This window comes from Oryzias latipes, chromosome 4 (genome assembly GCF_002234675.1).
Source record: "Oryzias latipes chromosome 4, ASM223467v1".
In the NCBI taxonomy this organism is placed as follows: Eukaryota; Metazoa; Chordata; class Actinopteri; order Beloniformes; family Adrianichthyidae; genus Oryzias; species Oryzias latipes.
This window is the reverse complement of record NC_019862.2, coordinates 1,380,951-1,407,493: the sequence shown is the minus strand read 5'-3', so window position 1 is coordinate 1,407,493 and position 26,543 is coordinate 1,380,951. Positions and strand designations below refer to the sequence as shown.

General features: G+C 42.5%; 1 protein-coding gene across 2 annotated transcripts; it reads right to left on the bottom strand.

The window, feature by feature from the left end:
- Positions 1–486: 486 nt before the first annotated feature.
- spata18 (spermatogenesis associated 18) lies at positions 487–22,529 on the bottom strand. 2 transcript variants are annotated; one of them, XM_020702854.2, is made up of 13 exons: positions 22,320–22,449; positions 10,951–11,201; positions 10,765–10,870; positions 10,564–10,679; positions 10,379–10,497; positions 10,205–10,300; positions 10,003–10,137; positions 4,963–5,188; positions 3,965–4,117; positions 3,694–3,869; positions 1,853–1,976; positions 1,718–1,780; positions 487–1,449 (listed from the first exon to the last, which is right to left on the bottom strand). In XM_020702854.2, the coding sequence occupies exons 2-13, from the start codon at positions 11,131–11,133 to the stop codon at positions 1,396–1,398; spliced, it is 1,551 nt and encodes a 516-aa protein (XP_020558513.1). In that variant the 5' UTR covers positions 11,134–11,201; positions 22,320–22,449; the 3' UTR covers positions 487–1,395. The 2 variants fall into 2 exon arrangements, with proteins under 2 accessions (XP_020558513.1, XP_023809690.1); XM_023953922.1 differs by lacking the exon at positions 10,951–11,201 and having other exon boundaries at positions 22,320–22,529.
- Positions 22,530–26,543: the final 4,014 nt, after the last annotated feature.

Here is a 26,543-nt window from a genome sequence, read left to right as displayed (position 1 = left end):
AAATGGGTGGTGGATGGGTCTCCCAACAGGATAATGACCCAAAATATACAGCCAAGGCGATCATAGGATGACTGAAGAGGCAGATGAAGGCCATGGAGTGGTCTGGCCAGTCTATGGACCCCAACAGCCACCAAATCAGAATGATTTAAAGTCATTTGCCAAGAAGAGTGGGTCAGAATTCTTCCTGATATGTGCAGAAATCTGCTCAACTACAGGAAAACGCCTTTCTGGCAGGAGGGCTCTAATGTTTATTTCCTTCAATGAAATGCAAATTAATGCGTGTACACTTTTTAAAGTGGATTTTTAAGTTTTTCTTTGTGATTTTTATCTCTCATTGTTCAAAGGAACCAACCATTAGGATGACAGACTGATTATTTTTTATTTTTAGGTTGACAAACCTACAAAATCAGCAGAGATCAAACACTTATATCCTCCACTGAACTCATAAAACTGCAGGAAAAAAGACAAGGGAATTCACAAAACAAGTCATTCCAAACGCATTTATTAGGTTGGATCCCTGCATGAGTTGAGTTTGAATGAAAACACCTCCATAAATTCTACATCAACATGGTTTCTATGCACTTCTGATCAGGATCTATTTTTTACCAATGAATGTTTTAATGCTAAAGTGAAAGAGGAGGTCCTCCAAAAACATATAGAAACTAGAGAAAACAGGTATTGTTATTACTTCTTTGGCAAACAAAAATCACAGAATTATGAAAAGGTAGAAATAATCACATTGGAGTAAGAATTTAGGTTAAAAATGACCAACTTCAGCATATTTGTAGATTGAAAATTGTGTTAAAAACACACAAAGATTCCTGCAGAAAAACAAATGTAATGAAGAACAAACACGCTAAAAATGTGAGAACTCTTTCAGATGACATGTTGACTTTACAAAGCGGTTCCACTGAGGTCACTTAGAACAGGACAGTGGTCTGAAACAGTGATGTGATGTCAGGGATGTGCTAACACCAGCACTAACCCGTGTAAAGACCGCTGCAGAAATGCTGATTTTCAGTCAGAAGCGAAGGAGAAAAACAAGAGAAATCTACTTTCTGCTGCCTCACAAAACACTGGTATGAAACCCCCCCTGACTTCTATACATACATTTATAGACTTGTGCCTAAATACTAGAAGAAACAAGTATAGTACATACAGAAAAATAAACCTGAGTTTACCTGCAAAAACCTGCAAAAGCTTTTGTTCTCCGTCGTATTTCTTGTTCATTGTGCAGAACCTTTCTTTTAGAAGTAAACTCATTCATTGCATCCATTGTTTTGTTGGAGCAATCTGATCATTGATGTGAGGCGAAAACACGACTCAAACCTGAACACAGAAGCAGCTGTGAGTTTATTTCAGGCCTTAAAGGGTTTTCTTCGTGGAGCTGAAGGCTCACAGGTGGCTGGTCCTCAGACGTTGAGGAGACAGACCTCCGCTGTTCATTCCCTGAAAGAAAGCAGGTTCAACTGTATTAATGGTCATTACTATGAAACCTTAAACACATCTAAAGCAGCACCAGCAACTTTACATTTTTTAAATCAACTAAAGTGGAACTTTGGCTCTGAGTACATACCCTTAGGGACGTGTGTGCATGGATTATGAAAAATGACAAATATCATTAATCTACATGTTATCATAGATGAGATGTGAACAAATGTCCTTCCAAATCCATAAATTGCCTTTTCTTATCTTCTCAAACAGGTGAGGGGCTTACGAGACTGCGAGTTGGGCTGAGGGACGGAGAGCGCCCCGGGCTGGCGCTGAGGCTCCTCCCCCACTGCAAAGACACAGAGTCCCATCAATTATTCTGCACATTCACAGCTTCAGTCTGCAGCCAAACAGTCAGTACCACAGGAGTTCTCCGGGTTACGGCCTCGCCTTTGACAATCACGCCGTTTCCTTCCATCAAGGCGGGCCAGACGTGAAATGTGACCAGAGGAGCCGTGAAGTCCGAGTCGAAGCTTCTGCGGTACCTGTCACACACGCCAGTCTCTCTTTAGAGCAGTTTTACAGAAAAGCCGGGAAAATTACATTACGAGACATTAAAAGATTAAAATAGGGAATACATTTAAAAAAAAGTGAATCCTACCTGAGGTTATAAACTTTATACATATTTAGGAAAAATATAATCATACACATTGAGTAACACCTAAGCCCCAAAGGTTATGCTGACATATAGCTGTATCATTTCAAAGAAAAAAAAGGCATAAAACCAGAATGCATATTGTGTCCAGACCAAAAACACGTTCAGCTTCTTTTATAAAAAGCTGCCAGCAAAATGCTTTTATAAAAAGAAGATAGAAAAATGTTTAAAACGGAATTCCTCTTTTACTTTAACCCTTGTGCTATCCTATGACCCCCCCCTACATTGACGTGTTCTTCCTACCATGACAAAGGTGGATAAAGGTGGAAAGATTTCATGTAATTCATGGACACCAGTGAAGATCACAAATCATTGAAGAAAAAAGGTTCAGAGCACTGTCTAGTGGGTCTAGATGACTCCACTCCCAATGTTAAAGTGCCTAGGATAGCACAAGGTTTACAAGGCCTGTAATCTGCTTTTCTTCAGCCTTTCAGAGTAAACTATATACATATACAGTGTATGGTCATATATATGGTCATATATATGATCATCCTACAGTCGGCCTCGGTAGTGTGTTTGCGTTTCACCCACGAAAGCAAACATCGTCCAAACTTTTACAAAGATGGATGTTCATATTGTGGATAAAGAAAGAGTTTTTGCTAAATACTGTTAGCCCTGAAGAGAAAGTGGGCGTGTCTGTTAGCCTGGGGGCGGGGCTGGCTGTGCAGACTCTTCCTGGAAGGGGCTGTTCTCACTGGTCTAGGTCAGAATGTGAGAACAAAATACTGCTATGGTTTTTTTTATATGTGTTTAAAGTGAGGAATGAACATTATGATACACTTTAAAGCTAAAATGTTGATTTTGCATAATATAGGCCCTTCAACAACATTTGATACTGGATCTGTAATACTGTAAGTCATACTAATGTCTAGAATACTATAATAATTTTTTTGATGACAATTATTAAGCACTCCATACTTACTCTATGATATTTATAAGGATTGCTGGAATAATGTAATGTCTTTGGTTAGAAGTTATGAACTGGAATATGATGTAAAATATAAGTAAAAAAGTAAAGTAAAGCAGAACAGGGATTATGTACGTTTGCTTCCTCCTGCTCCTTTTCAAATAATTCATTTCAATGTTTTAATAAACTTCCCATTTTTATAATGGCATCATTTACATGTGTTTGTAAATATATAGTTGTATCTCTTTTCTAATCATGACTAATCGTCCAAGGTTTGATATATTTATGTATAGATGTAAATATCTTTTGTCTATCTTTGGTATGTTTTTGTTTCTTGAAATAAACTAATTCCAAATCCTTGTTCATTACTAGAAACATTCATTTTTTTGGAGAGTTAAACATATTTGTTCTCCAGACAAGCCAACAACTTAAAACCATCAATGAATACTAAAACCTCTTGTTTGTTGCTACAACCTGTTAGTATTTTAATAATAATGGATAAATGTTCTTTAGACATGACTTCTGTAAATAAGTCTTTGATTTGCTTCCATGAGGAGGGAGACACCTGCTGGTGAGAGTCTTACATGACATAAAACCATCAGGAAACCTAGCTGCAGACAGACAGTGCTGTCAGACTGACTTGGTGTCATTGAACAGTTCTCCATCGCTGGCGAAGGCCAAGTCAAGCGGAGGGTCCAGCGTCTGCATGGCGAAGGCCAGCCTGCAGGTCTCCCGGATCAAAGCACTGATGAGGGAGAAGTCCACTTCCGGTGGAAAAGAGATCTGAGGATTCACGTTCATCGCATTGATGACATCCTGAAGAGAACAAATGTACAATCAGACGTGTCTTCTCCGTCATCAGCAGCAGTCTAGTTTTGATGCAAGTTGAAGAGAGGAGAGTTTCGGCCCACGTTGTTCTGAACATCGTAAAGGTCCAGGTTTCTGACGATGTAGTCCACAGCTGCATCCTCCAGACTCTCTGGGCCAAAGTGGGATGAGGATAAGGTGGTTTTCACTCGCAGCTTAAACTGCCGATAAGCCAGTTTGGCTGATCGGAAAGACTCCTAAAGCAGGAAGAAAGAACACAAGCATGATTTTCTAAGGAACTTGCTAAAATTCACCGTTCGGAAACTACCCAGGCACAAACCAGGAAGTGCATTAAAGAACAAAAGGTCTTTGAGTGAAAATGTAAGTTTGTGAAACATTTCTAAAAACGATTTTTCCTTGAAAGGGTCACAGCCACTACCTACATTTTGTTGCATGTTCCACGTATGAAATTCCGGGCTTTCGTGATCAATGCATGATATATTTCAAGTGTTTAACATTTGTCCATGTGTGCAGACGTCCGACAGGTCTTTACGTGAATTCAGTTTTAAGCTTTCCAAAATTTTGGTCAGTTGAGAGTAATGCCATTTATGCGTATTGTACGTAATTTATATGCAATTATTACACAGCTCTAATGCAATTGTGCGTGATCTTTGTGATATTTATACGCAACAGCTTTCTTACCGTTCCAGGTAAGTCAAACGGACTTTCACACATGTACCACTGATGTATAACTTTCATACTGCACATCCGGCGCACATATTTAACTCAAATGACTTGCATGATTTACATGTACTTTTTATGTGTACTTTGCATGGTTTATTGGTACTCCTTCTGTGTTTCAATAGGGTCTATTCATGATACATCTGTGAAAATTTCATGTAAAGACCAAAACTTTTCTTACTTTTTCCACATATGACCCATTTTCATTCATGCAATATGCACAAAATGTATGTAGCACCTGTGTGACACCGCCTTGAGGTTTCCTACTATATGTGGAGCAAGTGCTCCATTGTTACGCTTGATGTTTCCTTGAAAAGTTGATCTTTGTCAAAGTCTTTGTTAAAATTTCTTAAAATTGTACCACGACAGCGATGAAGATAATTTTCTGAACCATCTCCAGATCCGTTATGTAGCGACGCAGCAGGTTCTGGGCCTCCAGACGTTCCACAGCGTACAGGCCGCTGAAGCGAGACACGAGGCCTGCACGGCGGGAGGAGTCACTGAGCTGGGCTCTGGTGGGCGACTCGCTCCTCAGCGGGCTGGACGGGCGGCTGAGCCGAGGCAAAGGACTTGGACTTCTCACCAGCCTGAAGGGCAGACACAAAAGTTTGAGATTGCAGCAAGAATTGCACAGAAACTCCTAAATTCACTGAGAAGTTCATGTTCATGTGGAATCTGCGCTTTCAAAATCAAAATTCCTCAGACAGTAAAAATGAAGCACGAGAAAAGCATTCATTGATGTTTTTGATCATGTCCAACATGGATGGGACGGAAAAATCCTGGCATGTGCGTTTCTGCACGTGGTCGTTGTGTTGTTTTGTCTGTCATTAAAATGTCTCCTCACATGGATCCCCTTCTGTTTTTATTTCTCTGTGAACAAGAGTTTTCTTTTGACTTTCTGTTTTAAACTTGTTTCCTTCAACCTGGTTTTTGCTTGGTTTACTTCCTTTCAGGTTCTGCTCCTCCTTCCTTGTGTGCACAGTCAAATATTAATGAATCTTCTGTTACACAAGGTATATATTTGAATAAACCCCTTTTGTTAGTTAGACTAAACTTGATCTATCATATTTATATCCTTTCTTTGTTGGACTGGACAGAAAAGAAGAAGAGGAGGGGAAGCACAAAAGAAAGGGGGAATAGCGGGGTAACAACAGAAGTGTGGGGGGTAGAATCCCAAAGTAACAAGTTGCTGGTAGTTTACCATCTTTCCTTATAGGTGTAAATGTTGGTCTAAAATGGGCGGGGCCTGTCCACACACACTCAAATGTTAGAAACATACCTGTTGGCTCCAGAAATGTTCACATACAAACATGTCAACATGGAGACGATACAACTACAGCTCACACGCATACTTATGCCTTCAGACCAACATGTGAAACATTTCATTCAGTCATGCAAACTATTTGTGCAAAGATGAGCTAACACCTTTTCCTTAAGTGAGTGTTTATGTTCTTCTAAAGTGGCTGATGGAATGTAGAAAGAAGGAGGGAGAGTGTCCAGCCATCCCCACACCAAGACCCCCACCACAGCAGCAGCAGCAGGCAGGACCCCCCCCCCCCCCAACACCCACACAGTAGCAGATAGAGAACAACCGCTCCCCGGGCGATCACATCTGCCACCCAGGCAAGGGCCAGCAGGACCGCCAAAGGGGCCCCCAATGCCAGAGAGCAGGGAGGCATGGGGGGACAGAGGGCAAGCTCCAGCCTAGCACAGAGCCCTGCCCCCAGAGAGACCCCCTAGCCCCAGACGAGCAGCTCACCACCACCTGGGAATTCTGGGCATCCACCAAACCAGGCGTGAGCCAGGGGCCCTCAAGGGAGACTCAGCGGGAGTCCCCCTACCCAGGAGGATGCCCAAGAGAAATGGAAGTCCTTGAAGAGCGTCGCAAACATGGCAAAACCAGGCTCACCCACTGTTGGAATTTTGAAGAGGCCCAGCGCCCGAGGGAAACAATTAGACGTATAATATCTCGGGAATGTGGGCGTGGTTACAGTTTTTCTTAGTCGCTTTAGTACAATTCTCAGATCAGAATGAAATTCCCAAAACTCTTTGTTCAATCTTCACATCATGATGTCACTTGTGCACATCATATAAGCAGTTTCTCACTTCTTTGAACAAGTTGCATTTGCTTTGGTACATCCATGTGTGGCAGGCAGAGGGCCACTTGATTGGGATCACCTGGCACACCAGCTGCTTCATTAGCAGAGGGCTGATAAAAGCCTCTGTCCGTAGAGCTTTAGACAGAGACCTGCTGCTTCCAGGTGGGAAGGTGCAGCCTTGGGCTGCGGTCACCTCCAAGTTGCTGCTGCAACATTCTTATCGTTATCACTGTGTAGATTGCATTGTAGGTGCCGCTGTTTTGGTTTCCATTGTGTGTTTATCTCTGCTCTGCCCAACCCGGTGCACCGTGGTCCAAGAGCGGTGCCACGGCTGGCATTTCTGGGGATCGTGTGTGCTCCATACAGAGTGTCAGTGACTGCTGTCCATCCACGCACTGGCGAGCGGCGTGACGTAGTGGGATTGACAGCTATTGGAGCGAGTTCCCCCTTCTGGTCTTCTATCGCCCCAAGCTCAACCAGGGCCCAGTGTCCCACCACCTTGTACTGGTGACGGTTACGGCCACTGGATGCAAGGGGCGTGACATTGAGCCGGGTGCGTCGCCACAGAGAGCGCACAGCTGGGTGCAGCTGACTTTGTGGGCTGGGCATGATCGCCCTTATGGTTTGGTTGACCCTTTTGGGTATCTTTTTAGAATATGAATTTCAGCATAATTTCTAATAAAGGTTGTCTATTTCTTTAAAAGCACGGTCTTGGTTTCCTGTGTCGGAGAGTCCTGTGCTTTTGGTTTTTAGTTTACTGCTGGCGGCTTTCACTGGGGAAACCATAATGCCACACATGCAAATGATTATGTACAATTCTCTGCTCTTTGCTAAATTATCAATTGTTTGTCATGTTGATCAAAATGTATTATAAAGTTCATTGTGCAATAGTCTTACTCCTCAAAACACCTAGTCATTAATTGATACTTTATTGATCCCACAATGGGGAAATTCTTCTCTTCATTTTGACCCAGCGGTGAGCTGCAGCCTCACCGCGCTCGGGAGGCAGTAGCGTTAAGGGCCTTGCCTAAGGGCCCTCACTGAGTGATGTTCATTGCTCGCCATTGATATGGTAATTGACCCAATACCATTGTTTATCCCCCTCTGGGAATCGAGCCCTGGATTCTTGCATGGTAGCCTCTCACCTTACCAACCGAGCTACCCAGCCGCCCCACTCCGCAACACAAGCAAAGAAATAAACGGCTTCTAGCCTGTTCCATAGCAACGGTGTCCAGCTTGATTAGTTACCGTTTGCGTCCCGACCGGGACCGGACCGGAAATAACAGCGGTTTCCGACTACGGTCTGAAGCCTGAGGCTGAAGGGTAACACGCTGACAGTAAATCAGCGCACAAAGCACTTTAATAAGTCATGTGATCTCAGTTGGTCTCTTGAGTTGACGTACGACATTTACTGGGGAATATCCGATTTGTCTGCTTACATGGCACACGTAAATGCACGTATCTGATTTATTTCCACATATGAGTGAGGCCTGTATCCGTTCTGAGAAAATCGGAATCCATGCGCTTTTTTCCTTACACGTTCACTGGTCATATCCGATCTGTACCACATGAGAGGATAAATTTGGAATTGGGTCACTTGAACCATGCAGTGTAAATGCGGCCCAAGTCTCAAGTCAGTTCCAGCTGGAGGAGGAGTCTGAAAGCCTGCTGAAGCCACCCCTATTATTCCTCGTCACCTGGTGTTGGGAGCCACTCGCTGGTCTCTGGAGCGTAAGGTAAAGGCTTCTGTTCCCGATCCAGCCACTATACCTGACGTGCGTCCAGATGGGTGTCTGTTTGTGCCTTCCTCCTTGCGCTCCTTGGTGTTAGAGTTTTTCTCAGTTGCTTTAGTACAATTGTCAGATCAGAATGAAATTCCCAAAACTATTTGTTCAATCTTCACATCATGATGTCACTTGTGCACATCATATAAGCAGTTTCTCACTTCTTTGAACAAGTTGCAATTGCTTTGGTACATCCATGCAAATGATTATGTACAATTCTCTGCTCTTTGCTACATTATCAATTGTTTATGTCATGTTGATCAAAATGTATTATAGAGTTCACTGTGCAATAGTCTTACTCCTCAAAACACCTAGTCATTATTTCATCATATAAGTCATTAATTGCAAAATGGTTGACCAAGTTGTCATAATGTGACAAACTTATTTCACTGCATTGCAAGAGAGGATATTCGCTGTGATGTGGATGAGAATTTCTGGCCTAACACACAGGAACGACAAGAGGTGTAGGAAGACCACACCAATTCCTACTGCACTGCCTGTACTGTTGGACAGAATATTGTCCTATCTTTTTTTCCCTTTGTGTTACTGTTTGCAGTGTTTTTTTCTATGTTGGTATGACATGGTCTGTCAACAAATTACAATATGAACAATAAAAGTGTAAATGTGAATCTTGTCCAGTCTCTTGCAATCAAACAAAAAAGGTGTAACTTACATTTTACAATAATTGTCATCCAAACTTTAGCCATAGTTTCCATCAGAACCTCCCTCTAAAGTACACAGTTATATTGACAACATGACTAAGTCATTTGACTGTCTTGTTCGTAGACAATGACACAAGGACTTGACATTCTGATGGCACTGACACGTTCAATGACATAAAGACTTAGTTTTCAGAGATGAACTAAAGATTTTGAGCAAGTTACAGGCTTTTGCATGATGAATGTTTTGCGTTGTGATTACATCAGTGGTATCAGTGTCATTTGCTACATACAGTTCAGTCTGGACACAGTTGAATATTATCATATAGTTCTAAAATATTTTCCGTGCCAGAGACCCAATTTATCTGTTCTTTTCCAGAGGCTCAAAGTTCTTCCAATGTGTCCATTATTCATTCATTCTTTGTGATGGTAACTACTAATGTAGCCTCAGCTGCCCTGGGGCAGACGGACAGAGGCGTGGCTGTCAGTTCGCTGCTCTGACCATCAACGGGACATTCATGCACCAGTTTTAGGAGATGGTACAGTCTTATTATGACAAAGCAGACATGAAAAGATAGATCTAAGGTATTTTCTGTTTTCAGTGGATTTCTTCTTTGTTTTCTCCTCCTGTCTGTGAGCTCACCTGGATTCTGTGGCTCAGTTCATTTCCTCCTGCTCTTTTCTTTTTTGTTAGAAAAAACTAGAAGTTTGTATAGTTTCCTCTGTTCTGGACACATGCATGTATTTTTAGAAATGTCTCTTTCAGAAAATGTAGAATTGAAAACGTCTGAACAAGGTAACCTCTGAGTGGATCCTGTCAGAGCAGATCCCATCTGTGGTGAGGCGCTCTTGTGTCTACCTGTCCTGCAGCATGGCCTTCTCCATGTTCAGGTGCAACAGCTCTTCCCTCAGTAGGCGAATCTGTCGCTCGTAATCATCAGGAGCACGGATTCTTCTTTTATAGATCTCCACCTGCTCGTATGCAGAGTGCAAACTAAAAACAAAATTTCGGTTAAGACAAACACCATTTGAAGACAACTCATGATGAAAAAGACACCAACTCTGCTTTCAGCTGTAAGATTTCTTCTTCAGTGGCCAGCAGCGTGGTCGCTGATCTGCTCTTCGTCTCTTCTAGCTCCTTTTGAACATGCAACAACCTATGAAAAGCAAACAATCATTTTCCCACTTCAGAGACGGACTGTGTTTTAAACATGAGGCTGTTAAAGAGGACTTACTGCGCTCTGACCGACTCCAGCTGCAGACGAGTGGAAGACAGCTGAGTCTCCATCTTCTGCATGTCACTCCCATGAGACAGAGAAAGATCTCTGATCTTTCTGTCCTTCTCTGCCGAATCCTGGTCGTGTGAACAAACACTTCAAGTATTTTGCACCAAATCAAATGATTGACAAGGTTATGGTACCTGCATGAGCTGCAAGCTGGTGTCTGCACTGACGGAAGGCCCCACTATAGAGAAAGAAGTTCCAAGCCAAGGCAGCAGTCGAGTTTTCAGGGTGTCCACTCCAGCATAATGGCCGCCTGATTCATAAGAAACATTTCATGGTCTTGGTAGGACTTTTGTATATAAGAGACTTGTTTGTTAAGGTTCAAATGTCAAATCTACCCTCAGCAGCTGCAAGGTTGAGGATGGCAAACAGCTGGCTCTGGAGCTTTGCTGTGAGTTCAATCAGCTCACAGCATCTGTTCAGATTCTGGTCACACGAAATCGTCTTGGAAAGAAGAAACATTTGAAGAGAACATGTTAAATAATACAATATAGCATTAAATGTGATCTTATTATTATTAATACTTTATTTATCCCACAGTGGGGAAATTCTTCTCCGCATTCTGACCCATCCCCTGGGGGGAGCGGTGAGCTGCAGACGAACCGTGCGGGGGGGGGGCATCTGGCTGGGGAGGGCGAGGATCGATCAGCCGAACTCTTCAGTTGTTGGACGACCTGCTCTACCGCCTGAGCTAAACTGCCACCCATGTCACTGAAACTGTGACATGGACCTTAGATCTGGCCCTGAACTTCAACTCCAGTATAGACGATAATGACTGAGATAAAAGGACAAAAGATTCAGTCAAGTTTGTGTTTGTCATGGTGCAGGGTGGCTCGAGAGCCGGTTGGACCCAGACGCAGAGGTGGAGGCATGAGGATCAGAGTCTAGAGGGTTTAATGAACAAACAAAAGGCGCTGCAGAGCAGGATGACAAAACTAAACAAAACTCACTGTGGCGTGGAACAAGAAACGAGGAACATGGCATGACAAGGACAACCAGGACAGGAATAACTAATGGACCAACACAGGAGGAAGGCAGAGACAAGACTTAAATACAGACAGGGCAGACAAGACACAGGTGGACACGATCAGGGCTGATGGGGACCAAAGGAAGTAAAACTCAAGAAAACAGACAAGACAGGAGACTTTCAAAATAAAACAGGAAACAGAAACAAGACAGAACAAGGACCAAAAACAAGACAAGTTCAAATCATGACAGTGTTTTGATTATGATTTAGTTTAACATGTTATGCTTCAGTTTTCTAGTTCTCAAGTCACCTTATTTATAAAGTCAATTAAGTCTTCAGTCTGTGCATTTGGCTCTGTTGTAGAATAGACGTGAAGAATGGATTTTTTGTAGCCTATGCATTTGTCACTTTTAGTGAATTAGTGACCTTTTGACCCCTCTCTAATGTTCTTCTGCATCCAGTCGCAGGCACACCACCACAGCTCACATTGCACTTCTGATAAACCAATTAGAATCAGACCCTGCCTTTGAAGCAGCATTTGAACACACGGACAACTGATCCACACGGGGGGATGTTGGAGAAATTGGTATCACTCCGGGGCACTCCTTGTCCGCTCATCACAGTTCTTCTCCGTCACCTTGGTGTATTTCTCACAACAGAATTAAACTTTGCACAATTTAGGTGCAACCATGTGGTAGTTTCATGTTCATTTAATCCAAAAGCAAATGCTTTTGGACACAAACAATTGATTAAGTCCAGGTTTCTGAAAAATCATCACTTTTGACTTTGTTTATGATATTTTTTCACTTGATTTTTCATCATGTCTTTCAAAATTAACTATACTTATACAGGCTGAATAGTAATTGTTCATACAACTAATAATCTTCATGTCATTGTTTATATCATTGCACACAAACTTGTTGAACATTTTGTCAAACATTTTGTACATTCGTAGTTCCTGGTTAAAATACGTTTGGAGCAGGGTAAGGCAGGTGCTTCACCTGGTGTCATGAAATGTAAAGCCTACTGTTAATAAAAATAAATATGTGTCCAGTAACCTGTTCCATAAATGACATAAGTTTGATTCTTATCATTTAAATCATTTTTACAGTCAAATTCACCGTATTTAGCATATTTCCTGTTTAGTTTCAGCGCAGGCTGCGAGCTCTGCCACACGCCAAAGTCGGGTTGATTGTCCCTTTAGTTTACTCATCGTGTGCTAATAATGTAAAGCTTACACATGTTTTTACATTCTAGATATTTTATTCTGTCCTCCCTTTCTATTTGATAGGTCATGTATTTTGTGTTAGTCTGTCGCTTATTTAGTGTGCAGATCAGACCTGAAGCTGCGCTGAAAAGATAGAATGAGGAAAGCAGGATGTAGCTGTCACAAAAATGTTTCCATTTTGATAAAGTTCTGCTGTTGAATTTTGTCTCATTGCTGACCTCTTGTGGTGAACTGGAAGAATTGACAGTCCGTGTATTGGATCATATAATGAGTCTGGAGGGGCAGCATGAGAACAAGCTGGAAGAAGACGGAACAGAGCTTGGTGCTTTGAAATGGAATAGCAACTCCTTAAAATGTGATCAGAGGGTACACGCTAATATTGTTTCATTGTATGTTAAATTAGTAAATCTTTATTCAATTCAATTCACTTTTATTTGTATAGCCCAAAATCACAACAACAGTAGTCTCAGTGGACTTTATGCAGATAAATAGGGCAAAAACATAAATCAAAAGGATCATCAACACACACACAATTCAATAGATTCTAAAATTGGACATCCCTGCCCTTAGACCCTCCTACGCGGTTAGGAAAAACTCCTAAAAAAACGGATTCCGGAAAAACCCAAGAGACCTCAGGGGTGAAATGTAAACGTGTATTCTGAAAAGTGTCATTTGTTTTTCTTTAGTTTTTCACGGTGATTCGTTTGGTTACCTGAAAATAAACTACTAAAAGATCAGCAGTCGGAGCGTAGCTTTTTCCTGATCAGATTAAATAATTTAGGGAGCAGCTACAAAACAACTGAACTTTTGTGATATTACAGTTTTTTTCTGTTGGTTTGGCTCATTTCTTGAAACTAAAGTGACATTCTCCAAACTACATGGACAAATCTCCAAACTAACTTGTACTTGTTTACAACAGAATGTCGTTTCTACATCTCATATCTCCAATCAGCCAGTTAGTTCTGTTATCTCACAGGTGCTGCATGTGATTGTGAATGCTGGCAAAGATGTAAAAATGTAGAATGAACATGAAGGTACCTCACAAACAAAAGGAGCAAGGTCAGCTTCCTGCTGGAAGAAGGGGAAGAGAAGCAGCTGAAGGAGGAAGAGGAGCAGGAGGAGTAAGGATGTGTTGTTGTGGAATGAGAGCTCCCTGCTGCAAGTGATGGACGTTGCATGTGAGGACATCACAGGGGATCAGTGCAGGGAATGGTGAAGACATTCATGTGGTTTGTTCACTCACTGCAAATATCTGCTGCGACGTGGACGAAAATCTCAGGACAAACAGAGGAGCGTGTGGGTGGCCAGGAGCATGAAGATGATGACCACGAGAGGGAGGACACCAACAGTAACCAGTGACGTTTACTGTAAAATGTCATTAGCAGCACTGTCGGCTGGTATGATTTTTCTTTTGGTTCTTCTGCATTCTGACCTGCAGTTTTAGGAGCATAAGTGGGTGAGAATAAGCCAAAGTGACTGAGAAGCATTTATGCTATTTTGATTTGACCTGAGAAAAGAATCTGCTTTTCTGATGAGTTTTGGGGAAAATGTGCTTTTTCTAGAAAGATAGACTGTTGAGCAGAAGTCTAAGTGGGTTTATTGAACTTTCAGTTTTGATAATGTCATTTCAGTTTCAAGAAATGAAGCAAACAAATGAAGAAAAACTGTAAAATAAAATCAATCGCTCGTTTGTCTAATTAATGCATATATACGTTCTTGGGAAGATTTTTTACGGTTGGAACAACAGGAAATACTTTTGGCGTCATCTCAGGTGATATTTGGTTTAGTTCTTAATGTTTTTTTTAATACTTGGAAGTTTTATATTCACAAGAACAGGTTTTTAAAAATAAACTCTTCTATATTATGTTTCATAAGGACATTTACTTTTTATTTTATCTCACCGAAATTCATAAAAATTAAAACAACAAGAACAATTTCCACCTTATTTCATGATAGTCTAATGAGTTAAACCAGAACTTTTGGTGTTTTTCTTTTTACCGTCCTTTTTATTATTCTTAATATTTGAGTAAATCATCAGTGGTTGTTAGTAAAGTTCAATAGGAGTCCATTATTTCATGTTTTTCTCTGACTGCAAAAATGGCGGATGTAATATTTAAATGTTTTCAAGGTGGACTTTCAATCAAATCAGGAAGTAATAAATACTGGATGATGAATTACTGCTAATGAATCACTGATTCATATTTGGGTGTGTTTTCTGTTGGTCTGGTGGTCTTCAGATGACTCTTAGGCTGGAAAACCATGACTCTATCTGGCAACACTGGCAGAAATTAAATGATGATTCAAAGCAACTGTTAAAAAGTCAAGGAAGCATGGAGATCTGACCAGCTGTGAAAAGAGGAAAATGTAAAGAGAAAGCAAAACATTTGTTGCCAGACTTCCAAAAGTGCTGGAACACAGATAAAATAGGAAAAACAAGAACAAAAAAAGTCTAAAAGAAGGTTTAAAAAAAGTTAAGAATGAGAAAAGCGGAAGAAAAGGAGAGGAAAGGCAAAGTGAGGAGAAGAAAATTGTAACTTTGAAAATATGTCTTTTTTTATTTTATTTATGCCACTCTGTACTGTCTTGTTCCATCATTCAAGTGTTCATGATCCTCCATCTTGGCAGCTCATCTCAGTGGATTTACTGTCTTTTCCTGTCTTCATCAGGAGCTGCAGCACTTCAGCCAGTGTCAGGTCGTCTTCGCCACTGTCCTGTTGCCAAGTCTGGAAAGTCTCAAGATTCTGGGCTGCCTTTCCCTTGTAAGCTTGCTTCCATCCGTGCTGACCTGTTGCCTCTATGGCCAAATCAACGACCCACTTTGATGCAACTGAGCTGAGATCAACACGCTGCTGGGATCCATCAGTTAGAAATAGTGACATCTGCTGCTTGTCAGTTATTAATACATCTGAGCACACATGCAGTCAAAACCGCTGACTTCAAGAAGATTTGAAAGACCGGTCGATGTTTGTCTTTCTATGAAATGTTTGATCAAAGGTTTGTAATTGTCATTTATCTGGATACTGCTTTGACAACCATTCGGTGTGGCAAATATGGTGCAGAGTAGTATTGGCTTTGGATATTCAATTGGCAGCTATAATCATCTCCACTAGTGATGTTTTGGTTGGGAATGTCTGCGCTGAACCGAGTCCAAGGGAGAGACGGAGAAATGATGGGGAAACAAGCAACTACAGCAACACAAGCGTAGAGTAAAGAAAATGACTGACAGTACTGGGAAAAGAAGCAAAATATGGAACCATTTGACTTTTATTGATAATAAAAGATCATAAGAGAGTCTGCAGGAAACCAATTCCATATAAAAGCAGCTCCACAACTAACCTGTCCAGACACCTGAGAGAATCTTCTGCAGGACAGAACAGATCACTGCAGAAGGAACGAGATCAGCTCATCAAAGCTGAGACCTTTGGTATTTCTAAATGACAACCTTTGGGGTGAATAAAAAGGCTTGGGGCTTTTTGGGGCTTGCACATCTTAACTTTTAAAAGATAAAAATATAAGTAATTAAAAGCTGAATTGTAAATAACTGGTTTGTTTTTATCATTTATTTTGTACGTTTTATCTGGAAGGAATAAAAAACAACAAACATATGATACACTGATATGAATAAAATATATGCATTTTGTGCATAATATTATATAGTTGATGATAAATTAAATAAAGCAACAAAAAAAACCAAAAAGCCGTTTGAGAGCTGAAAGAGGCTCTTTTTAATGAGCCGATCCAAAAGCCGGAGTCTCCAAGAAGAGCCGGGTTTCCCATCACAACAATGAACCCACACTGCCGACAATTTTCCGTCTGTTATAAAGCCGTACTTATTCTGTTGACATCGTGTGTCAAACAGCTCAACCACTGACAGACTGTCAATGTGATCGACAAGTGATGAGGCGTAACGAGGCCTCGTTTCCATCGGTCACGTGGTTTGCAGTCTACTCGAATCACTACTAAGCCACGCTTCCGATTTAAAAAAATCAATGCCATGTTGAGGAGGAGGTGTTGAGCTGGACGTCTCTAGTTCATTAGTGTCTGGAGTTGTGAACCTGTTTTGTTCTCCATTGGTTTTTCAGAGGAGAGACTTTCTGATGTTGGGAAAACCCCAACAAGATAATCAATCCTTCTCAGTCTGTGGTCTGGCCTCATGCAGTCCTTCAGTTTCTCTGACCTTGGACTCCTGCTGCCATGAGCACAAGAAACACAAGAAAGTCGGCCCCCCTGTCATTATCCACCATTGTGGTTGGACATGTAACTTTCTTCTCTCATGCAGAGACTGCTGCTCAACCGGCTGGCCTGTGACTGAGTTGCTCCCATAGGCTCGTTTTTCCTGTCCAACCTGAGTCCCACAATGAACCTTTTTGTGGTTTAGTCTGTTCGTTTTCTTGGGGTCCATATCCAAAACCCTGACAATTTTGTTTCTTTTGCTTCTTTAGTAAAACCTGACAAATTCAAGAAAATACAGAAAACTTTAGGTTAAGAACTTAACCCCGGTTCTCTTTCAACATTCGTTTCGGTATCTCACTATGGGACACGCCCCCTGCGCTGTCCCCCAGAAGCTCTTTTACATTACGCCAGTCTTGACTGGCAGACAGAAGGTGACGTCTGCTCTCAGGAGGCGGGACTTCCTCCTGCTATAAGAGCCGGACGCCATCTTCTCTCCTCAGTCTAACACCTCTTCTCGCTCCAGGCAAGGAGGGTGATCTGGTGAGATACCTCACTCATGTTTCAGAGAACCGGGGTTAAGTTCTTAACCTAAAGTTCTCTTTCAACATTCGTTTCGGTATCTCACTATGGGATGTAGAGACTCCCGTATTGCCAGATAAGCTTACTCCGAAAACCAACAGAGAACAACCAGGCTGATCATACAGGTGTAGGTGTGGACCCAACACCTAGCACTGTGTGAGGCAGCCCTGGTCTAGTGACATCCAGTCAATAACATCTGATGAAAGTGTGAGGGCTTGCCCAACTGGCAGCTGTGCACACGTCATCCAGAGAGATGCCCTGAAAAACTGCCCATGATGATGCCATCGAGTGAACTCGACTGAGTTCAGGGATAAGCCGATGAAAGTGTTCGTTTTAACTGGTGTCAACACGCACTTTTCCCAGTTTACTGTGAAGCCCAGTGCAGTTAGGTGCGATGTGAGCAACCCGGCCTGCGTCCTGAGTTCTTCGGGAGACTGCGCTGCGAGCAGCCAGTCGTCTATATACGTCGCCAGCCGAACGCCCATCTGTCTCATGGATGCGACGGCGGCCTCCGTGCATTTCACAAACACCCGCAGACTCAGTGAGAGCCCAAAGGGGGAGCACTAGAAACTCGTAAATCTTCCCTCGAAAGGAAAATCTGAGATACTTTCTGTTAGGGGGTATATTGGGAAAATATGCGTCTTTTAAATCTATGGAGACAAACCAGTCTCCTGGACGCACAAACCGTACCAGACCTGCGTGTGTTAGCATTCTGAATTTGTACTTTCTCAAGTATTTGTTCAGTGCCCGCAGGTCTAGAATCGGACGCAGGCCTCCACCCCGTTTTGGGACCAGGAAGTATCTGGAGTAGAAACCGCTGTGAGCCTGCTTCGGTGGCACTAGCTGAATGGCTCTTTTACATTGCAGTGTTTTGATTTCTTCCTGCAAAATGCTTGCGTTTTGCACCCTGGCCTGCGACTGCAGTATACCATTGAAAAGGGGAGGGGTGGATGCAAACTGGAGTCTGTAACCCTTGGTAACAGTGCTTATAACCCAGTCTGGCGCCCCGCAGTGTCGCCACTGCTGTGATTTGTCTGAGAGCGGGCCGAGCGGCATCCGCGCTGAGAAACTAGTGGGCGTGGCCAACGCGAGCTGCGCTGACGCAGGGCTCTCTGCCACCACGGTGCTGGGCTGCTGTGCCACTGGTGGAGCAACAGCTCCCTCCTGTGGCCTCATAAGCAGCCGCGCAGCTCCCACCCAGCTTCCCCTCATTTGTATGTGTTTTGTTTTGTCTTTTTGTGTTGAGGCTGCGCCCTTGGCTCGGGGCCTGGTTGCGCGCCTCGGGTATTTTTAATTTGTGTTTGTTTTAAAAACCTTTTCAAACACTTTCTGGGACACAACTGTGGCTCCACTGAGCTCTCTGTGGGTCCCTCTTTTCTCCTTTTTAACTGGCTGTGAACTGTGAGGGCCACCAGGGCCTCTGCACGCCGTTTGGTCGGGCTGGAACATGCCCTGGAGAAAAACGACGGGAACTGAACGTGTCGTGGAAGCGCGGAAGCGGGCTTCTGGTTGTTCCCGCTCTCCGTCCCTGGTGGTTGCGCACTAGGTCGCACACCTCTTTTTCTTTGCGCTCTGAGCGACAGGAGACGTTGGCTGGGCTGCCGTTGTCACGTTGGGAGCAAACGGTTTCTTGGCCCAGGCCCCTCTGGCCTCAGCAGGTTTTCCGTGGCTCCGGTCACCTGGCTGAGGCTGGCGTTTCGGAGTGCGGTAAGCTGGCATAGCAACCGCTTGAGCGAAGGAAAGACGCGGTGCAGCTGGGGTAGGAGGAGGTACCTTCCTGGGCAGACACAGCTGCAGCGCTTCACCTTCCCGTTTCTTCTCCTCACAGCGCCTTTGCATAGTGGCCACCGCTGGTCCAAATAGGCTCTTTGGGTCCACCGGCACATCGAGGAGTTGAGTCTTCTCCTTCTGAGAGAGACTGGATAAGTTCAGCCACCGGGCTCTTTCCTGGACCACCATGAGGCCCATGACTCGCCCAGAGGCTTGGACTGCGGACCTGTGGAGACGCAGACAGAGGTCTGTGACCACGCATAGCTCGTTCCACAGGTCTGGGGTTGGTGTGGCTGATATCTGTTCCTGCAGCTCTGCCTGGTAGGCTAGGAGCAGAGAAGATGCATTCAGGGCTTTCACCGATGCGGCAACGGCCTTGTAGCCCTTTTCGGTGAGAGTTGACTGGAAGCAGTCAGCTTTCGAGGGCAGTGCGGGGCCCGCGGAAGTCATGGTGGAATTCTGCGTCGGGTGCAGGTGGGATGCCAGCAGCGGTTGGACTGGAGGGATATACGAGAATCCGTTCTCCTCCATGTTGGCCCTGTCCAAAGCCGAGCCTCCCAGGACGGGGCTTTTGACTGAAAAGGGGGTGCTCCAGGTCCTGGTCGCTTCCTCCAAGCACTCAGGGAACACTGGCAGCAGCTGTCTGCTGGAAGACTTGGCTTTAGGCAGTCTTTTTCCCTCATAGTGAGACGTGGTGGTCTCAGTGAGGGCTTCAGGCCACTTAATGCCCAGCTTTTCAGCTGCTCTTCTGCAGACATCATGCAGGTCCATCGCGGCGGTCGGGTTTGGGAAGCCGCATGCATCGCATGCCAGCGCCTTTGCAGCCGGTGGCAGAAGGAAAGGCTCACTGTCCTCCTCGTCCTCCTCAGAGCCGAGGCTGATGGACTCGTCTCCGGAGTCGGGCACAGTGTCCACCGTGTCCTGGAACTCCTGGGGCGCGGCCTCCTGCTCCTCCATGCCCTCGAGTGGCGCGACCGCATCCAGTTGGTCGCCCCAGCTCATGCCTGCCACCTCTCCCCGAGTAGACTCCTCTGGTAGTGGGGGGCTGGTTACCCCCAAGACCGGGTCTGCCTTGGACAGACTAGCTTGGCGCGCTAGTCTGCGTCTCAGAGTCTTGACGGGGAGGCGCGCACAATGCTCGCAGCTAGCCAGAGATGCTAACGTGTCCTGGGCATGTTGCAGCCACAGACACGCAGCACAGGCAGAATGGGTGTAGGCAGAGGTCTGACTGTTTCCATGGCGAGGAAAGGTTCAGGCTCCATGAAGACTTTGTCGACTCCAGTTGAGAGCGAAGCGCGAAAAATACTAGTATGGTGACTAGTTCTAACGGGTGCTATTTGGAGACAGACCAACCGCGTTACCCAGACAAGCTATGTAACACCGACTAGCGTTCAGCGACTGAGTTGTTAGCTCGCTCTAAGAACAGTTAAGCTAGCTTCGGATACTACACCTGCCGTCTGAGGATGCTTCTGGGAGTGAGAAGAGGTGTTAGACTGAGGAGAGAAGATGGCGTCCGGCTCTTATAGCAGGAGGAAGTCCCACCTCCTGAGAGCAGACGTCACCTTCTGTCTGCCAGTCAAGACTGGCGTAATGTAAAAGAGCTTCTGGGGGACAGCGCAGGGGGCGTGTCCCATAGTGAGATACCGAAACGAATGTTGAAAGAGAACTGTTATTTCTTCTTACTAGGAAATGGATAATTAACAAATTAGTGCATTTAATCAATGCAATATTCTTCCAAGTAAAAATAATATATACAAAATAAATTCTTAAACATTAAAACATGATTTCAGGTTTTAAATTGTTAGCAAAACATTTGGATTCTTGACACTGACGTTATCTAAAAGTGGACCATTAAGGAAGTTATTTAACGTTTTACCCTATAGGTAAGGATCATTTTTTAAATAATGAATACAACTGCTGCAGAGGGCCCCATGTTATTGTTATGGGGGCCCCAAAACTGCCACTGATAGTCATTCAAGAGGTTTTGCATTGGGAAACGACCTGGTAACCATTTTTCCATGAAGACTTACAATTGACTAGAACTGTAGCTCAGTTTTTGTGGCATAGTGTGCTGTAGTGCAACAGTAAAGAAAGTAGTATTAGATTACAGTACTGTAAATCTTTAGCATGTCTACATTTGGTTTTTTTTTACTGCACGTCAAAAAGGATTGCAAGGCAACCTACAGTAGAAGAGGTGGAAGAGCTGCTTTGACTCACAGCTGTAGTTCATATTCAGTGTCTTGGTTTTTATTGAAGTCTAGTTTTCAAAATCTCCTCCATGGCTGTCTTTACTGTACACGACACTGGGAAGCTCTTCCCTGTTCAAACCTTTTGACTTGATTGTCCAAACATGCTGGAGTCAGAACGTGTTGTTTTGATGACACTTTCATTGACAGAAAAACTTGACTTTGAAGATCTACTTGTCCATTTTGATAAAGTGACGGACCTTTACAGGTTATCTGCCATGTTTTACAGTTTGCACTACTTGTTTTGAGAAACACCTTAGCAGTGGTGCAAACTTGAACACTGTTGTGAGAAATGCACCAAAGACACTGAGAAAAACTGTAAGGGAGACATTGCTTTGGTCCAGCGCTCTGATGGTAAACTAATTCTCTGTAAATTGTTGAATTAGAAATTTTACTAAATTTTGCTAATCTTTTAACTTGCTTTTTTTTTCATTTTGTTGGGCTTAATCTTCTCCTGAATAAAAGACAGGGGTGAACAATAGTCCTCCATCCCACGACAGGTCAGGGTTAGGTCATTTACAGTCATGAGATGTCAAACATTTACAATCTCTGAATAATTTCATAAGATGGGCCGGGTCTTCTTTGATCTGATTTCTACAAGAAGAGTTAGGAACGGAATCAAGACATCTTTAGAGTTCTCAGACCGTAACCAAGACAACCAGCATCCATGGGAACCAAACTGAACCTGCCAAAGGAGGAATTTCAAGTCTCGTCTGTTCTTGTGCTGTATAATCTTAAAGCAGGTCATTCATTTTAATCTCACTTGCGTAGGAGAGACAATAAAGAGTCACGGCAAACAGAAACTCGCCATTAGTAAGCAGTAATTAGTAATAAAAAAGAGGCGGAGGGAGACATTAGTGTTTGCAGTCGTGATTAGTCTGAATCAGCGGAGGAGGAGAGGTCAGAGTTTAGTTTTGCTGAAAAACTTACGCGGTAGTCTCTGTGCCAGCTCTCAAGCTTGTCCTGTAAAACCCTGAACGACGCTGTCTGTGTGAGTCTCCTCAAAGACTCGGCCATGACTCTCCCACAGAACTTTTCCTTCGATGTTTAGACTGGCCCGAAAGGAGCGCCGGCGCCGGGGCTGAAGTGGCGCGAGCGTCCCTGCACCAGCACCTCCCCCCGCCCCCATCTGTTGCCACAGATCGGGTAGCGACAGTGGCAACCGAGCCGAAAACCACAGGAAAATATGGAGTTAATTCAGTCTCAATAATCAGAAATGCACACAACCGGTTTTACAAATGCACACGCTCCGATTCACAAATGTCATTTTATGCAAACGTGAAAAATAAATTCGGAAATACACACCCTGTGTTTCACAAACACACAGATTGTGTTTCACAAATGCACACTAAATGTTTTACAAATGCACAATAAGTGTTTCTCACAAATGTGCACACTGTGTTTCACAAAAAACATTTTAGAAATTCACAATAAATGTATCAGAAATGCACAGTAAGTGCTTCACAAACATGATTTTTAGGTACACATGTGATGTGAACTCACAGATCATTCGAACTGCAGACTGTGCATTCAAAATCCCGTTCTCGTTTGTGAATCTCTCCGTGTGTGTGAGAGATTTTTCTACGGTGAATATTGAGACTCATCTGGAAAGGGGTGTTACCAAGATGGCGGAATAAGCGGTTACTTTTTTCGGGGCTCCGACGCTTTACCTGAAATAATAACTCTTTCTATATGACAAGTTCAACCAAAGCTAAAGAAAATACCAGCAAAGAACTCTCAAACCGATTCAGCTTGAAAGAGGTTTGTTTACCACTGTTTTCGTTATATTTTTCAAACTTCGACGTGAAGAAATGGCTAACACTAGCAAAGACCATGAGTACCATCTAGTGGCTTCAGGACAGACGTGCAGCGAGGGAGAAGTTGAATGGATGGAGGAACAGGAAGACATCTCACAAGATCAAACGAGAGTCAACAGACACCACACACCGGTAAAAAGCCCAAACCCTAAAAAGATTAAAAAGAATGCTCCACAAGATCGCAAGGAGGAAATATCCAACAGTGTCCTCTTTAACGCGATTCAAACCCTGACAACCAAGTTTGACACTCAAAGCGAATATCTGAAAGGATATGAGTTTCAACTGCAAGAGATCACAGATGCAGTTAAACAAGTTAAAGAATCTGTTGATGCAAATACAGCTGCTGTTAAAAGTGTTGTGGAAGATGTGAACCGCCTCAAATTGCAGATGGTGTCTATGCAAAAAGAAAATGCTTCTCTCCGTGAAATGTGTCTGGAACATGCAAGATATAAAAGAAGATGGTCTTTGCGACTTATTGGCCTTCCTGAGAAAGAAGGGGAAATCCCACGAGATGAAACTCTCAAGATCCTTTCCAAAGTGATGTCGGTCAACGTTGAGGAACTACGACACTCAGTGGACACAGTACATCGGCTGGGACAGAAAGGAAAAAATAACCAACCAAGACAGATTATCATCCAGTTTGGAATGAGAGTGGTTCGAGACCAAGTCTGGAGAATGTCAAAAAATGCAAAAATCTGCAAAGATCTAAATGTTCGCTTCAAAGAAGACTTTTGCAAAGAAGACAGGGAGACTCGTCAGCGTCTTTGGCCGAGAGTGGAGGAGGCGAGGAAGAGAGGACTCAAGGCCTTTTTAAAGGACGGATTCGCGGTCATCGATGGTCATCAGGTCACTGCTTGAAACCAACACTCCTTCATCTAGACTGAATGGACAAAGACATCTTCCTGAAGAAGAAGAGAGAAAATAAATCCAAAGCTGGTATGTTATAGTGTTAAATGTTATTACAGCTTTGAGAAAACCGATTAGAAAAATGTGAAATTGCATTATAGCCCTTTATGGAGTTAATTGCTTTCTAGCTATTCTTTATGGTTCTTTCTTTGTTGTCTTTAAATGTTCGTGGTTTTAAGAATGTAACAAAGCGCAAGGCAATTTTTCTTTACTGTAAGGCACAAGTTAACGTGAACTGTTTTTTCTTTCAAGAGACACACAGTAGTGAAGAAGATTTTGATTTTTGGAAATCTCAGTGGGGCAGTGGAAACATTTATTTATCTCATGGAAGTCCTCGTTCAGCAGGAGTGGCAATTTTCTTACATAATTTTGATGGTAAAATTGTTGATCATAAAAGTGACACAGAAGGTCATTGGCTAATGGTTAACATTGAGGTGGACGACACTAAATATATTCTTGTTAACATTTATGGTTTCAATAATAGGACAAAAAATCAGAAATTCCTCACAAACATAAATCACAAGATAATCAACTGGAAACAGATGTATGCAACTGACAAGATTATTGTTGCAGGTGATTTTAACGTAGTACCAGATGAAAACCAAGACAGATATCCAACTCAACACAACTCTCCTCATTTCAATAAAATTATTTCGGAATTTTCTAACTCTCTCGACCTTATCGACATTTGGCGTAGACAAAATCCAAATAAGCTTCAATACACCTGGAATAACTCTCAACACTCTCAACGCTCAAGGATAGATTACTGGTTAGTAACAAGTAATCTAACATCTTCAACCTTGAATTGTAATATCTCCCACTCTCCTCTCACTGACCACTGTGCTATCACTTTGGCTCTTTCCCCTGAAAAAAATCAACCAAAAAATGGAACATCCCACTGGAAATTCAATAATAGCCTTGTAAATGACAAAAACTTTTGTAAAAAAATCAAATCACTTATTCCTGAAATAAAAGAAATACAATACTTGTCTCCTATTAATAGATGGGAGTGGTTGAAATTTAATATTAGAAAAATTGCAATTGTAGAAGGAAAAATTTTGGCTAGAAAAAAAAGACAAGAACAGACTGAAATAATTTCAAAATTAACCACTTTGTGTAATTTAACTCAACTGAGTGAGGAAAATGTCATTGAAGTTAACAAATTGCAATCTAAATTAGATGAACTCTATACCGAAAAAGCCAAAGGAGCATTTATTCGTTCAAAGGCAAAGTGGATGGAAGATGGAGAAAAAAATTCAACTTACTTTTTTAACTTGGAAAAAAGTAGACAAAGGAAAAAAACAATCACTAAGCTACAGATAGAAAACTCTCTAGTAGACGATCAAAACAATATTAAGGACTATATCACCAACTTCTATAAAAATCTTTACACTAGTCAATATTCATATCAAAACACACTTTTATTTGAAAGGTTAATCTATGATAAAGTCCCTAAAATAGACAAGACATTTAGAGATCTCATGGAATCTGAACTTACTATAGATGAGCTTGATAAAGCTGTTTCCCAGATGGCCAGTGGTAAATCACCTGGACCTGATGGAATTACAGCTGAGTTCTACAAACACTTTTGGACTGACATCAGAGAAATGTTGTTTGAGGCATTCAATGAATGCATCGACGAACAGATGTTGTCACCTACAATGAAAAGAGGCATTATTTCCCTTTTACCCAAACCAGGCAAAGATGTGTTATTAATTGATAATTGGAGACCAATCACACTTCTTTGTTGTGACTATAAAATACTAGCACATATCTATGCTAACAGACTGAAATCAGGAATATCTCAGATCATAGACGAATCACAATCAGCATTTATTAAGGGGAGACATATTCACCACCACACTCGCTTAATCTTAGATATATTAGATTACATTCAAATTATTCCTCAGGAAAGTCTTATCCTTTTTTTGGATTTTTTTAAGGCCTTCGACTCATTAGAACACGCCTTTTTGTTTAATGCCTTGAAAACCTTTGGCTTTGAATCAAAATTTTGTAACATAATTAAAATGTTCTACAAAGACATAAGTAGCAACATTGCACTCAACCGAGGTTTTTCAAACAGTTTTCCTGTTAATAGAGGTGTTCGCCAAGGATGTCCAATTAGCCCGCTGTTGTTCATAATTTCAGCGGAATTACTAGCCATCTTTCTTAAATATTCTCCAGATTTTGAGGGTATTAACATTTTCGACAGGGAATTTAAAATTAGTCAATTTGCTGATGACACAGCTTTATTTTTAAAGAATAAAAATATGGTACCTGTTGTTATCAATAAAATACTTTTGTTTTCAAGAGCATCTGGCCTTACCCTAAATCTCAAAAAATGTGAAATCTTACCTATACATACCTGCAATCAAAGTATTATTGAAAACATACCTGTAAAAAGTGAAGTGAAATATCTTGGTCTAATAAT